General features: G+C 49.0%; 1 protein-coding gene across 1 annotated transcript in view; it reads right to left on the reverse strand.

Moving 5' to 3' along the window:
- caskin1 (CASK interacting protein 1) overlaps positions 1–14859 on the reverse strand; it is a 292667-nt gene extending 277808 nt beyond the window's left edge. Inside the window, exon 1 of the mRNA XM_042341142.1 lies at positions 14544–14859. Coding sequence (XP_042197076.1) covers positions 14544–14637 — 94 coding nt within the window. The 5' untranslated portion in view covers positions 14638–14859. The remainder of the gene's footprint in view (positions 1–14543) is intronic.
- Positions 14860–16871: the final 2012 nt, after the last annotated feature.

Genomic DNA, 16871 nt, shown 5'->3' on the forward strand with positions numbered 1-16871 from the left:
TGCACCACAATCATTTCCATCCAGGTGTTGAGCAAACCAATTTTGACAAGACATATCAAATAGAATGCAATTATCACACAGAAAACTCGGAAATTATGGAGAGAGAGAGATAGTGGTACCATCCAAATTCTTTATGACAGTTAAGTTCCTCAAATAACTCACTAAAACTACATTCAAATCTTATATCCACGGTAGGTGAACATTTGCAATATGTTTTTTTAAAAAAACATTTAATCACTTTTTGTAATAATCTTTGCATTTGAATATAATGCCTGGAATGTCAAAATGTCTCAAAGTGCTTTACAGTAATGACTTTGTATTTGTAGGCAAACACAGCAGCAAATTTGCACACGTTTCACAAACAGCCAAACAGATCACTATCCAATTTATCTGGAGGATGTTGGCCAGTAGAAACTCGCTTCTATTTTCCCCAATAGCATCATAGTTTTTAATGCCCACCTGAACAGACAGACTTGGTTTAATGTCTCATCATAAGGAAGGCACGTCATTCAATCGGTATATTTTTGAGTGGCATTGCTGTGATGCAAAATGGCTGCCACAGCGGCCTACAGGTACACAAGCCACTATTTAAAAAGCAATTCCCTGTGAAACATGAGATGTTTGACGTAATAGGTGCTGTATCTGATGCATGGAATACTACCTTACTAATCTGACTGAATTTATTTATTTATTTGGTCTCACAAGAGGGTGTTAGAGCTGAGAGATGGGGAAATGTTCAATCACTTGCCCCCAGCATCAATATCAAGTGATCCCCAAATCAAGTCTAGTATGGCTTAGTTACATAATAATGCTTTATGCTGAAGAGCCCTTTTTAATGCCAAAAGTACCAATCTATCTCCCACAGTAGCCACCCTATGATTCCTCTGAGTAGAACCATCAAGGTATCACTACTTAATGTAAAATTGTGTTTGGTTTAGTGAGGCTGTGACCTATTGAGTACATTGAAATGTGCTTGTACTGGTCTCCAACACTAGAGGGAGCTCTACTGTCACTCTAACTCACTCTGCCCATCTAGTGGTAGAAATGTAATAATAATAATCCTTGCATTTGATATAGCGCTTTTCACGTCGGGAGGACATCCCAAAGCGCTTCACAGAACACACTGTAAAGTGAATTGACTGTATATTTGTGGGCGAACGCGGCAGCCAATTGCGCACAACAATGTCCCACAAACAGTCATAGATTGAAAATGACCAATTTATTATTGTTTGGGGTTTTTGGAGGGATTATTATTATTATCTACAGTAATAATAATCCTTCTATTTGATATAGAGCCTTATCACGTCTTCGAGACATCTCAAAGCGCTTCACAGAATATATTGTAAAGTGAATTGACTGTATATTTTGTGCAAGCAAAACGTGACAGCAAATTGCACACAGCAGCGTGGATTGAAGTGACCGATTTTTATTTTGATTGGCAACCGGGTTTCTACTTACTGTTAGGTAAACAGCAGTGTGTGGACTAAGGAAAATTGCCCAACGTTTCACCCTTCCAGGAATTGAACCCAGGTCTCTCGCTTGCAAGGAAGCGCTCTAACCGCTAATCCACAGGACTCCACTCCAATATAGTAGTATTAGAAATAATTAATCATAATATCACAACAAGTATGAATAAAGAAGGTCCTCCAGCCCATTTGTTCTCATCTGTCCAAACGCCCATTCCTACGGTCTTTCCATTACAGCATTGAGCCGAATCTCCAACCCTGCGTCACTCACTAGTTGACAGAGACTGAGGTGAGAGACACCCAGAGTCTAAGTCAGACCTCTGCAGTGTCCAGGTCAAGCCTGCACCAAATGTACAACGCCCATTGTGCAATTGCAATGGCGTGCTTGGGTCGCACAGGCGCACATTTCAAGACACATTGCTGCTTCGGGCTCTTCTGCAATGAATTTTGTCTGGAAGACCATTCGCATCATGATGGATCTTACCAGGCCTGAACCCCTGCCTTATGGCTTTGTGGCCCCCTGCCAACAAACCAGGTGTATCCACAGTCTTGCTTGGATCTCACCTCTGGCAGATGTGGCCAACACCTTGAGGACAGAAATGTGCACCAAACATGTGTGCAGCAACTGTTGGCCTGTGGAGGTGATGCATGGGTTATGCCTGGAGCTCGATTAGCAGCAGGAAGTATGCACCTCCCCCACCACAACTTTATCACAGCTATACTCCAGCCCTAACTCCCTCACAATTACAGTCAGTCTGGGATCAATAAGTCACCAGGAAAGCCCCAGCTCCCTTATAGAAGGGCAAAGCTTGTCCTGTAGCTCAATGGTTAGAGCACTCGCTTTGCAAGCGAGAGACCTGAGTTCAATTCCAGGCAGAGGGCGAAACCTTGGGCAAGTTTCCTTACTCCACACAGAGCCTAATAATAATCCCTCCAAAACCAAAAACAATAATAAATTGGTCATTTTCAATCTACGACTGTTTGTGGGACATTGCTGTGCGCAATTGGCTGCCGCGTTTGCCCACAAATATACAGTCAATTCACTTTACAGTATATTCTGTGAAGCGCTTTGGGATGTCCTCCCGACGTGAAAATCGCTATATCAAATGCAAGGATTATTATTATTATGAACAACCCTTCTTCTGGAGTTATGTGCCCCACTCACCTTTCATCCCCCCCCTGCGCCCAGCCTCTTACCGCAAGGAAGGACCACATTAATCCTCAACAGACAGCTCTATTGAAACTGCAATTCCTCAATGCAGGGACAGTATTTCTAAAACATTCAGTAGCATGGCTAAAGAGCCTCAATTGGCCTATATATTTAGGAAGCAGTATCTTCCTGAGGAGATGAACATGTTGACATGATCAGGGTATTTTGGGCACACATTTGTTCATCTACAATGTCCTCATCCTTTACCCCCTCCCCCACTAAAAAAATGAACAACAAATCAGCAGAATATGCTTTGTCATTACATTAGAAAATAAATTATATATTTTGCTACAGATACAAGATTGCCAAATACCAGAAATTCATTTCATTGAGATTAACCTGAGATCAGACTCTCCCCCAAATCCCCTCCCTCCCTCCATCATCTCCTGTTCATATTACTGGGGCTTTCAATCCACTTGCTCCATAGTCTCCTCCCTCATCCCTAGGCTGCAAAACGTCCAGCTGTTAGGTGCTTGAAATTGTTATTTACTCACTTAACTGGGTCACACTGCTTAAATACACACAGGGAAGAAAGCCTGCTCGCCAGAAGAAATCTGTAGCCCAGACTCAAATTGAAACCCTTGTCTGCAAAGTAGCTGCCACATGGTTGGTGTTTCGTTAAACAGCTTCACTCTGGATTGCTGTCATTTTCACTTGACACATAATTTGGACCTTTTTTGGTGCTGTAACTCAGTGGCTAGGTTATACTTGGTTGGTGGTAATTTCAGATTTTAGTCTTTGAGCTTGAGCAGCAATGTGATATTTATTGAGGTCTCATCAGCAAAAGACAGCCAATGCACTTGCATCATAAGAAAAACCATCCAAAGTAGCCGTTGAACAAATGGGTCAGGTTCTGTTTAAGGCACATGCACGGTCCAGTCAATGTAGCTACCTTTGCAGGCCAGGTATCGGGAAATTTCCAAACAGTGACACGTTTTATTGACTGGTTAACAAGTCTGCATAGAATTGAAACAAAACCTAGCTTTGGCTACATACTCCACAACAAGGAAACTGCTTCGTTGGGAGGAGACAGCAGGGGAGAGGGGAAAGGAAATGTAACAACACTCAGGAAGCGATGAATTAAAGGACAGAGCAAACATGTGCAACATCTGGATGGGAAGAAAAATAACTGCACGTGCATTGCAAGATTATAGTCAAAGTGTAGCTTTTCTTTTAAGAAAAATGGCTGCTTACTGACTAAATATTCTAAATTAGTGAGACATTAATTCAACGTTGAATGGGGAATGGGGAGCTGTAACAGCAGACAGGACTGTTTGTGCCTCTGGGCATTCTGGTTTTGGTTTATAAAAAGTAATGAGGAAATATATATGCAAGCGGAGGGGGGATTCTGTGAAGCCAAGAAAAAGCAGAGACAAGTTGGCAAGATGTAGATTCAAATTACCCAAATAAAAGTTTCTCATCAACCAAAGGCAACTTGACTCTCTAAACACACTAATTAAATGAGGAAAGGGCACCACAAAGACTAAAGGTTGACCACAAGAAAACAAGTAAGCTATAACCAAGTGATCTTGTTCTCATTATGTAAGAGGGTCATGGGATCATACACATACACACTGCAGGGTCCTGGACACGTGCCTTTCAGTTATCAGTACACTGGGCTTATCAAATTACTAACTTGTTTGCAAACTAATGCCCGATGTAACCAGTGGGATGATACCAGCAGCTCTACTCCTTTGTCTTAAGGTTTGAGTAGATTGAATGTCCCCCGAATGTCCTTCCTACTCCTCACTCTCAGGTAGGAGGTGTACATTGTGTGGGCTCCTCCTAAATACTGCAATTTCATGGAATCACTGGACGCTGAGATGAGGAATCCATTCAGGAATTTAAGAATTACATGGAACCTTACAGGCCTTTTGGTCCAACTAGTCCATTCCAGTGTTTATACTCCACATCAGCCTCCATCTATCCCAATCCGCTCTCCTACACCCATTTCTATTTCCTTCTACCTCATGTATGCATCGGGTTTCCTCTTAAATGAGTTGATGATTTCTACTTCACCCACAGCTTCCAGCAGTGAGTTGCACAAGAGAGAGATGGAATAGATGATTGGGAAGGAAAATGCTAGAGAAGAGAGATCTTTAGTATGTATACCACGGTAATGGAGCGTGCTGAATGGTCTTGTCCCCTTCCTAATGTTACCAAAGATGCCATTCAGCCCATTGTGTCCGAGCTATTGCTATCTTTCCTCACCCCCCACTCTCCCAACTAAAGATCTAATCTCATTCAACCTTTAATATTACTTAGTTTCAATCCCTTTTAATCCCATTATGGTCTTGGCTTCGACAACCATTTGCAGGAAAACATTAGCATTCCAATAAACCTTCCAGCCTACACCTTCATCTAACTATAAATTTCAGAAAATAATCTGCCAGTTCAGTTTGCTACCATCTCATCCCCCTCCGAGCCCAACCCACCCGAGCAGCATCACTGTTGTAGAGCATGTAGCAGATGCTGGTTTTTAATTTTGATTCACACGTACGTGTCACATATATTTCTGTGGGGACTAGTTTGGGTCCAATCAGTAAAATGGGTCAAAACGTTGGGTATGTAGCTGATTATCTTCGCATTATTAGATAGGAGGGACTCAGACAGCACAGGGCATCCTGTGGATGTGTTAACATGATGTATGACAGAGTTCTAATCTGGTGAGGCCATCGAACGCCCGACTTTCTGATCTTGGTTGTCCTAATTAGGAGGCAAAACAGTGCCCCACAGGAGTCATCTGGACAATTGATCTTCTATACCTCTAGCAGGTGCTTATGGAGTGGTCTGATGCTGTCAGCCACAATGCCCCCTTGACCTCTCAGTTGGAACTGGTGCACAATCCCAGAGGAATTTAAACAAGAGAAATAACACACACACACACACGTCAGAGAATTTCCTGCTACAACCATGCTTGGGAAGAAAATCTCTCAGGCATTAATAAAAAGGAGACATTCTCTTACAGCATACTCTAAGACACATTACTGATGATTAATCCCTTCAGCTTCAATAAATTTAGTCAGACAACGGTCTGTGTGCACCGCTGTCTTTAATAATGTAAACCAGAACACTTGTTAAGCATTTTGGAAATGAACACACACTAAACTGAATCAGTGCAGAGTGGAACTTCATCAATGCTAACAGAATCACCTGCAGGTAATGGGAAAGAAATGGTTTTCAAAAAATTTCACAAAACAGAGAGAATTGAGGATGTCAGGATGGCTCAGTTGACAGCACTCTGACCTCAAAGTCAGAATATTCGGGGTTCAAGTACCACATGAGGACTTGAAATATATAGGGTTGACATTCCAGTGCAGTACATGTGGGTGCAATCCATTATTGGAGGTGCCGTTCTTGGTTGAATGTTTAAACCGAGGTCACATCTGCCTGTTTAGGTGAACGTTAAAGATCACATGGCACTATTCAAAAAAAGAAGGGAATTTCTCCCGAAGTACTGACCAACAATCTCACAATAAAATTCACTTCACGGGTATTTGCAGGAATATTGCTGTGTGCAAATTGGCTGCAAATTCACTGTCACTACTTTTCACAATAAAATCCTGTGAATCGCTTTGGGATATCTCTACGATGTTACAACGTGATGCACCAAACATAAGCATTATTATGATAGAATAATTATTATTAAGCACTCAGAAATATTACTGCGTGTAAATATAAATGGTTGTTGTAGTACCACAAGCATAAATCACAATCACCCAGTACAACAAACAGCAGGTTGGGTGGCAAAACGTCACCACATTAATGTTTGAAACATATAAAAAGGTATTCCGAGGCCACATAAATAAATAATATATTTCTCTGAAGCACTGCAGGCTTCGAGTGTTAAATATCTGCTCACGTGGACTGGTCCACATGAATGCTACACTCCGCTGCATTATGCTCAGCAACACTGGAATGCAGTGAAGCAGGGAGCCCATCGGCGAATAAAGGGGGCACTGATCTGCACTGCAGCCTTCGAGTGGAGAAAATCAACATGTAATTTGAGGTGTTCTAAATGCAAAGGCTGTGAATCATTTTCCATTCCCCCCACACCCCATGTCATTTGCAGTGATTTCATTGAGACAGACTATTTATGACTGCCGATGTTCTGCGATTTAGTTATTAACCCAGTCAAAACACAAGCTCTTGAACGCTGGCGTTGTTCATTTACTGGCCATCATAAGCTCTATTGATGAGCAGCATAGAGACACTATAATGAACAGCCAACCTCATGTCCGGCAGAGTGAAAATTTGTGCATCAGAAAACACCAACACCTTATGAACTGCCACTGAATCCAGCTTGTGTGTCGCTGATACAAAATTAAACCTTATAAATGATTTATGTTCTTCAATTTCAATCGTGCACTTGTTATTGGGGAATGCTCCCTATGTGAAAGGCGCTAAAGAAATGTAATTTGTTGTTGTTTATTTGTAAATTTTTATGGGAAACGCTCAAGCCCTTAAACATTTTTTCAGTTACTCTCTCACACACACACACACACACACACAAAAGATTGCTACGGATCTGACAGGATGTGAGCAGTTCCCATTACTATTAGAAGCTCCCTTGTGCTGTCCACTGTAACAAATGCAATGCCCCCCCCACTTAAAATTACTTTGCATCTGTTTACACAGAGTCTAAATCTGGTTAGCAATAATTGCAAGCCTTGTTAGATGCTCTTGCAAGAACGCAAGTTGGCTGCAGTTAGCTGTCAACGTCTGGAGGCAAGAGCATTCATTTCTGTCACCAAGAAATGAATTTACACCAATTTACTCTCACAACAGTAATAAAGCCCGCTACTCACTGACACAAACTACTGATGTTTGTCCAGACATGTCATGCACTTTTAGCAGCTAAGCCTGACTTCTAAAAGGTCCACAAAACTAAGGGCAGGGGTGGTGGGAGGAGAAAGAGGGAAGAGAGTGATAATTTGTTCATTTCATCACCTTATCCTGTACATTGTTTTTTTGTCTTCAGATAAATCACTTCTGATGAATCAATCAATTCAATTCTCTGATCAGCTCTCCAGAAATGAAATTAAAATTGTGATGAAACAGAATTGTCAGGTAACACAGCATAGCGGGAGCCCATTCAGTCCATTGGACCTCCTCTGGTGCCAGCTTCTCTGTGAGAACCGATTTCCCTAATCCCTGTCTTATTTCCCCATCCCCACCACTCACCCGTTAAGCGCTCTGGGACACTAACTTGTATGAGGGGTCCTATATAAATGCAAGTTGTTGTTTTCACATTTTCAGTCATAAAATATTTATCCAATTCCCTTTGAAATGGTTTGGCAAAGTATTCCAATGCTTTATAACTTTCCAGATGAAAGTCTCTTCCAACGTTCTCCTCGGCTTTCCCAATGACCAGCCTGAGTTCCTGCCGCACATCGTGTTACTGATTGGCAAACCAGCAGTTTGCTCCATTTTTCCCAATTTCTCCAATTATTGCTGCAAACACAATTTTTAAGCACATTATTGCAATTGTCTGAAACCATATCCATTTATCTAAATCATATTTAATAGCTCAGTGTGCCACATGTTAAGAATGGTTGTGTTTATATAATGCTTTTCTGGTGAAGCCTCTACTGAAGATATTATACATTTGAAAACCAACTAAATTTTACAGGGAAATTATACAAATGCAACATTGCCAAAATGCTCAGAGCGAATCCGGTGTCTCAAATCATTATCCAGATGCCATGTTGATGGACCCCACACTTTCACAATGCTGCATTTGCTACATGAAACTAAATAACAGTGTAAATTTTCAAAAACATGAGCAGCAAAGTGAAGCTTCAAATTCCAAGTCTTTTGTAAAAGTACAGCTGTATCTGGACTTAAAAACGCACTAAATAATGACAAATTTCTTAACAACTGTATAGCTTCAATTTCAAACAGAGCACCCCCGAGGTGCCACAGTACAGTATTAACATAATATGAATCTCACCAAAGGGTTTCTTCATTTTCATCTTTCTGCACTGAAATCACTCAGTACTGCGCCTTTTAATCCATAAATCCTACTATTTTTCCCACAAACTATAGTCAATTCACTTCACAGTATATTCTGTGAAGTGCTTTGAGACATCTCAACGATGCGATACGGTTGTATATCAAATGCAAGGATTATTATTATTATAAAAAAATCAATAATAATAATAATCCTTGCATTTGACATAGCGCTTTTCATGTCGGGAGGACGTCCCAAAGCGCTTCACAGAACACACTGTAAAGTGAATTGACTGTATATTTGTGGGCGAACGCGGCAGCCAATTGCGCACAGCAATGTCCCACAAACAGTCGTAGATTGAAAATGACCAATTTATTATTGTTTTGTTTTGGAGGGATTATTATTAGGCTCTGTGTGGAGTAAGGAAACTTGCCCAAGGTTTCGCCCTCTGCCTGGAATTGAACTCAGGTCTCTCACTTGCAAAGCGAGTGCTCTAACCACTGAGCTACAGGACTCCACGAGTATTTCAACTTGATTTTATTTCAAAACCTTTTTTGTTGTAAAGAGGTGGGTGCCATCGAGCCTCCATGTGCTAAGGTAGTGCCACACAATGGTTACCGCACATGTTGAGAGGGGTTGCCCTGCCCTGCTGGACGAGCTCCTCGTCTCAAGGGAGGAGCAAAGTGGATGTGATGTGCTTGCCCACAGAGAGAGAGAAAAAGAGACACACACAGAAAGAGACGCAAGTATAATTCAACGAATTGTTTGTCACTCAGACTTATCTCTTTAAGACTTTCTCTTTGACTGTGCTTTCGGATACCTTCTCCCCTACCCAGCTTTCTCCCAACACACACTCTGGAGTCTCCAACTAATACTTTCTGGAATTAGCTAAGCAGGATGTGTCCCTCTAGGGAGAGAGTGCACATTCCATTCCAACAATCTATCTCTGGGATTTCCATGTGTACGTTGGATGCATTGAATTCTTAATTTGGATGGAGAATGGGGTTAAGCATGATGATAGGTTTCTGCATGTGACAGACACCCGGCTTACCAAAAAAAGACTAAATTAGACTTTCCTTCTCGGGCTTAACACAGAACTCAGTGGCTCAACCAGTCCAAGAGAATCCTGCCAAGATTCTGCTACAGACGAGTTAGAGAGATTGGCAGTGTCAATACCAATGACCAGAGCTCCCATCCTTCTGTACTGGAGTTAAGAAATCCACTATCTATTGGAATACACAGACATCTCTGTCTTTGTAACCCCTTCTGCAAAATAACACTAATCATTTCCAGTGGTTCAATAGTTCCTGCCGCAATATATTGCAGAACACTCATCAAGAGTCACATTGTCTCTGAACTTACAAATAGTGTAATGACACCGGCAGCAATATACATCAGTTGGGATCATATATTTAATATGACTTGTGCAAAGTATGAGTTATGTCAAACTTGTTAGAATATAAACTTTTGAATGGGACTTCGGCATATGTACGACTTAGGCAATTATACAATACACAGATAGACTTATGCAAGTTTTACTGTACTGTAGAGTTGGGGGAGAGGTAGTGGCAGAAGATGAAGAGAGAGAAATTCAGCAAAACACTGCTGAATTTCCTGAAATATAGTTACTATTTTTTCGAGTGGATATACTGTACAACAGGAATCAACAATATTTTCTCAGTAGGAAAAAATCAGCAGCAAAGGGTATATCGCACAATTCAAATATTTATCGTACCAAATGAAAATAAAATCCTGAGTGCTTATTTTTTTTAAAAAAAGCAGAAAACCAAAAGATGTCTTGTGCTTTTCTTCTCTCATTGGGTCTAAAAATAATAATAAATAATACTTGCATTTGATACAGAACCTTTCATGTCAGGAAGGTCTTCAAAGCACTTCACAGTATTTACTATAAAGTGCTGTATTTTGTGAGCAAATGCGGCCAATTTGGCCACAGAAACAGCCATAATGTGAATTACGAATTTTATTTGGGGATGGTTGGCCAGGACACCGGGAGAATCTCCCTTCTCTTTTTGAATAGTGGCATGGGATCTTTAACATCCACCTGAACAGGCAGATGGGACTTTGATTGAACATCTCATCTGAAAGATGGCACATCTGACAATGTGGCACACCCCAGCACAACAACAAAATTACATTTGTGTAGCGCCTTTCACGTCGGGAGGACGTCCCAAGGAGCTGGACAGTCAGAGTTTCGGACAGTCAGCACTGCATTGGAGTGTCATAAAGCCATTCTAAACAAAGGATAAACTTCATGTGGTGAAATAGCCATATGAATTGTGGAGTTATATTCTGCTGAAAGTTCTCCTATTACTGCACTGATCACCTCCCGCGGAGAGAGAGTTGTCAATACAGTATATAACAACTTGCATCCCTCATGCAGGGTAACATCCCAGAGCACTTAATTTAGTTTTTTTGTGTACTTTACCAAATGAAGGGCACTAAATAAATGCAAGTTGTAATAACTCACGCTCCCAATCGATTAGCAGGTGGTGCAATCGAGATACACTATATTCTAACAAAAACAATTAAAAAGGAAAGGATCCAAATGGATTCTCAGCCCTGTACACAAGCTATGTATTCTGTGCAATAAAATACAGTAAAAGTGGAAAAAACATTAAAATTTTAGAGGCAGATTCTGGTGACCCCCTCATAGCCTAAACTGTATTTCATCCCTCTAAATATAAATGGTAACGAGGAATGTGTTCTTTGGCTGTGGCTGATTTGAACACACTTTCATTGTTTGACACAGTGCTTTTTCACGTCGTTGAGAAATCTCAAAGCAGTTCACAGATATACTGCAAAGTAGAGTGACTGTGTATTTTGTGGGTGAAACATGGCAGCCAATTGCACACAGTAGTGTCTTGTTTGTTCCCAACCCTCAGATCTGGAGCACCAATCACCTTGCAATGGTGCCTGAGAAATGTGTACTTATGGGTCACGGGTTAAATCCAAATAGCAATATCCATGACCAGGGTGTAGAAACGGGTACTGAGAGGCTGCGCACCTCTGTCAACACAACACCTACCTGTGTGGACTGACTTTATCACATTGAATCCCTAACCTCCAGAGAAAAAACATCCTCGAATCATCACCGCAGTCAAACCTCACCGAATCAGTGTTGTATCCAACCCAGACCGATGGGCTGTCAGAGCGAGGATGCGATCACTCCTGCATCACTTTCCTCTGTTACTCCTCAAGGTTTGCTGGAATTCACTGCTAATCCCCCCCGCCCTCCCCCCCCCTCCCCCCTTCCCCATCAGAAAACAATAAGCTCCATTTCATTGACTTCCGGCTAATTGATTGCTGTCGATTTTGCAAATGGTCATGTTCTTCACAGTACAGTAGTATATTACAGGTTAACAACACGCTACAAAATCAGTGCCCCCACTCAACACTGCACTTCTCCTCTGAATTACTCCTGTTTATGTTCAGTACAATTTTAAGAGAAAAACATGATTTGGTAAATCTCAGCAACAAATTCTGCTTTTAGTTTCAATGCTTAACATTCACCGCAGGTATTCCAGTCTCACAGAGCCCATCTCCCCCTCTCCCCTCCCTCCCCTCCCTCTCCCCCTCTCCCCCCCCCCCTCCCCCCCCCTCCCCACCTCTCCCCCTCCTCTCCCCCCCCCTCCCCCCCTCTCCCTCCCTCTCTCCCCCTCTCCCCCCCCCCCTCTCCCCCCTCTCTCCCCACCTCTCTCCTTCCCCCCTCCCCCCCCTCCTCTCCCCCCCCCCCCTCCCCCCCTCTCTCCCTCTCCCCCCCCTCCTCTCCCCCCCCCCTCCCCCCCTCTCTCCCCCTCCCTCTCCCCTCCCTCCCCCCTCTCCCCCCCCCCTCCCCCCCTCTCTCCCCTCCCTCTCCCCTCCCTCCCCTCCCTCTCCCCCTCCTCTCCCCCCCCTTTTCTCATTTCTAGCCAATGTAGAATGGGTTAGTGTAGAGAGCAACTAACATTAGAACGAAGGCAGTGTGTGTGTCGCCGAAAATACACTCGCCCCCAGCACACAGGCTGCTGGACAAACCCTTCCAAACCCGACCATTTGCACAGCTGCGATGCGCTGTGTACCTTTGCCCGTGTACCCGAGCCGGGCTGGACTGGGCCGAGGGTACACAGACAGGGGGGCTGACCCCACACTCCCATCCCCGCTCTCACTGGGGGGAGACCCTTATCACAGATAGTGGATCATTTGCCATGTGTGGGGGACACACATATACAGCTCTGCTATCATCAGCACCCACTCCCCCCCCACCCTAAAGCACACACACAGACTACTGAATGACCAGTGTTTGAGCAGGGCTGGGGGGGGGGCTGGGGGGCTGGGGGGGGCTGGGGGCTGGGGGCTTGGGGCTGGGGGGCAGGGCTGGGGGGCTGGGGGGGCAGGGCTGGGGGGCTGGGGGCTGGGGGCTGGGGGGCAGGGCTGGGGGGCTGGGGGGCGGCTGGGGGGGGGCTGGGTGGGGGGGGGGGGCTGGGGGGCTGGGGGGGGGGGCTGGGGGGGCTGGGGGGGGCTGGGGGGGGTTGGGTGGGGGGGGGGCTGGGGCTGGGGGGGCAGGCTGGGGGGCTGGGGGCTGGGGGGGGGCTGGGGGGGCAGGGCTGGGGGCTGGGGGCTGGGGGGGGGCTGGGGGGGGGGCTGGGGGGGGGGGGGGGGGGCTGGGGGGGGCTGGGGGGGGGGGGGGGGCTGGGGGGGGGCTGGGGGGGGGGGGGGGGCTGGGGGGGGCTGGGGGGGGGGGCTGGGGGGGGGTGGGGGGGGGGGGGCTGGGGGGGGGGCTGGGGGGGGGGCTGGGGGGGGGGGCAGGGCTGGGGGGGCTGGGGGCTGGGGGGGGGCTGGGGTGGGGGGGGGGCTGGGGTGGGGGGGGCTGGGGGGGGGGCTGGGGGGGGGGGCGGGCTGGGGGCTGGGGGCTGGGGGGGGGGCTGGGGTGGGGGGGGGGCTGGGGTGGGGGGGGGGGGGTGGGGGGGGCTGGGGGGGGGGGGGGGCTGGGGGGGGGGGCTGGGGGGGGCTGGGGGGGGGGGGGCTGGGGGGGGGGGGGCTGGGTGGGGGGGGCTGGGGCGGGGGGGGGGGGCTGGGGGCTGGGGGGGGGCTGGGGTGGGGGGGGGGGGGGGTGGGGGGGCTGGGGGGGGGGGGGGCGGGGGGGGGGGGGGGGCTGGGGTGGGGGGGGGCTGGGGTGGGGGGGGCTGGGGTGGGGGGGGGTGGGGGGGGGGGCTGGGGGGGGGGGGGGCTGGGGGGCTGGGGGGGGGCTGGGGTGGGGGGGGGGGGGGGGGGGGCTGGGGTGGGGGGGGGTGGGGGGGGGGGGGGCTGGGGGGTGGGGTGGGGGGGCTGGGGTGGGGGGGGGGCTGGGTGGGGGGGGGGGCTGGGTGGGGGGGGGCTGGGGCGGGGGGGGGCAGGGCTGGGGGGCTGGGGGCTGGGGGGGGGCTGGGCGGGGGGGGGGGCTGGGGGTGGGGGGGGGGGGCTGGGGTGGGGGGGGCTGGGGCGGGGGGGGCAGGGCTGGGGGGCTGGGGGGCTGGGGGGGGGGGGGGGGGGGGCTGGGGGGGGGGGGGCTGGGGGGGGGGGGGGGCGGGGGGGGCAGGGTGGGGGGTGGGGGCTGGGGGGGGGCTGGGCTGGGGGGGGGGCTGGGGTGGGGGGGGGAGCTGGGGTGGGGGGGGCTGGGGCGGGGGGGCAGGGCTGGGGGGGGGGGGCTGGGGGGGGCTGGGCTGGGGGGGGGGCTGGGGTGGGGGGGGGAGCTGGGGTGGGGGGGGCTGGGGCGGGGGGGGCAGGGCTGGGGGCTGGGGGGCTGGGGGGGGGGTGTTGCGCTGCTCTGCGATTGATGAAATGAATCCCTGTCTCGGTGTGCAGCCGCTGAGCTCCACACAGACACACAGACAGACAGACAGACCCACAGACGGCGGAGTGACGGTGCGGCACTCACTCGCTTTGCTCGGCTTCGGCCTTTGAAGGAGCTTCTGCACTACCGCTACATCTTCGGTCTTGACCGCCTGCAGCAACTCCTGATCCTTCCCCATCGCTGCCGGAGGCGAGTGTTTATATCCGATGCATCGCAGGTTTGGGAAAGGAATACTCCCTCAGTCCCTCTCCTCTCCTCGTCCTCCTGTTCTAATGTTGCAATGCAATAGCAAAAAAAAGGGAAAAAAAATGTGTGCAGAAAAGATGGGAGAGAGAGAGAGAGAGAGAGCCGACCCTCAGCTGAAGGCTCAATGACAGAGCACAGACATCACTCACTCACAGCACTGCTCACTCCGTTTGACCAACAAATGCAACACAAGCGTTTTGCAATTGCGATGCAGTGAGTGAGTGGGAGAGGGGGGGAGGGAGGGAGGGGGAGACAGAGAGAGGGAGGGAGGGAGATATTCGAGGTGGAAGAGAAGCTAAAGCAAATAGCGACACTAGGTAACCAGAGGGAGCTGGGGGTGGGGCTGGGGATGGAGCTGGGGGTGGGGCTGGGGCTGGGGGTGGGGCTGGGGCTGGAGCTGGGGGTGGGGCTGGGGCTGGGGGTGGGGCTGGGGATGGAGCTGGGGGTGGGGCTGGGGATGGAGCTGGGGGTGGGGCTGGGGATGGAGCTGGGGGTGGGGCTGGGGATGGAGCTGGGGGTGGGGCTGGGAATGGAGCTGGGGATGGAGCTGGGGGTGGGGCTGGGGTTGGAGCTGGGGGTGGGGCTGGGGATGGAGCTGGGGGTGGGGCTGGGGCTGGGGATGGGGATGGAGCTGGGGGGTGGGGCTGGGGCTGGGGATGGAGCTGGGGGTGGGGCTGGGGATGGGGATGGAGCTGGGGGTGGGGCTGGGGATGGAGCTGGGGGTGGGGCTGGGGATGGAGCTGGGGGTGGGGCTGGGGATGGAGCTGGGGGTGGGGCTGGGGATGGAGCTGGGGGTGGGGCTGGGGTGTGGGGCTGGGGGTGGGGATGGGGATGGAGCTGGGGCTGGGGGTGGGGATGGGGATGGAGCTGGGGCTGGGGGTGGGGCTGGGGATGGTGGTGGGGATGGGGATAGGGATGGAGCTGGGGGTGGAGCTGGGGGTGGGGGTGGGGCTGAGGATTGAGCTGGGAGGGGCTGGAGCTGGGGATGGAGCTGGGGGTGGGGGTGGGGCTGGGGCTGCGGATGGAGCTGGGGGTGGGGATGGAGCTGGGGTGGGGATGGGGGTGGGGATGGAGCTGGGGGGGGGTGGGGATGGAGCTGGGGGGGGATGGGGGTGGGGAGGGGCTGGGGGGGAGGGTGGGGATGGAGCTGGGGGGGGGATGGGGGTGGGGGGGGGCTGGGGGGAGGGTGGGGATGGAGCTGGGGGGGGTCGCTGCTGGATGGTGACTGGATGACTGGCCAAGGCTCACTATGGGCTCTCTGCCCTCCCGGTGCTGTGCCGGTGCCCTCCCGGTGCCCTCCCGGTGTGGTGGAGCGGATGTCCCCGTCCCCCACACCACATCCCTCACCTCAAATGGCACAGAGCCCGAGACATTGGCAGATGTGTTCCTGGAGGGAGTCTTAAAGCGAAACTTCTGGGAAAAGTGCTTTTTTAAAAAAAACTAAATTGCTCGTTTTGTAGACAATTTATGCCCCATTTGCGCTTTGCAATGTATTTCAGACCTTCCAGTCTTTCCGCGATTTGTATGAGAAAAAAAAGATGCAATTCATTTTGGTCTATAGATCAGAATGAAATCGTGCCTTTCGTTTAAGAAGTCCATGGATTTGTGATTTCAACAATCTTTTGCACTTTTGCAGTATTTTACTACGGTTTTCATTGACTGCTGAGAGATGCTGACGCTGTAAACGAAACAGCAGTAAAAAAAACATGATTTATGCATTCAGGACACATCGCTGTGTTTCATGTTGTAATTGTATCTGATGCTGAACTGTGAGACACATCCCGACATTAATTGACCTGCACAGGTTTGCCATTCAAATAAACAGCAACGCATTGCACACAAATAGCACAAACCATGAATTATTTGGAAACATGTAGCCAATTTTTGTGGGGAAGTGTGTGTGATAGGGCGATGGAGTGTGTATGGGGTGGGAACATGTGAGGGGGGGGGGAGGGGAATCAGATCCAATGCTAATCCCACCCTCTGGTCCATCACTAAACTACTATCCAATACAAGACATAAGAATGTATTAAGTGAAAGAAGACCAAAGTCCATCCAGTTCGCCTTCCACCATCTTAGCAATCGCATGTACATATCATGTCCCAAACTATATATTGCATCCCAAGATATTATTTCTTAATACAAATCTTATCTAATTTGTTCTTG

This window comes from Callorhinchus milii, unplaced genomic scaffold (assembly GCF_018977255.1).
Source record: "Callorhinchus milii isolate IMCB2004 unplaced genomic scaffold, IMCB_Cmil_1.0 Scaffold16, whole genome shotgun sequence".
Lineage (NCBI taxonomy): Eukaryota > Metazoa > Chordata > Chondrichthyes > Chimaeriformes > Callorhinchidae > Callorhinchus > Callorhinchus milii.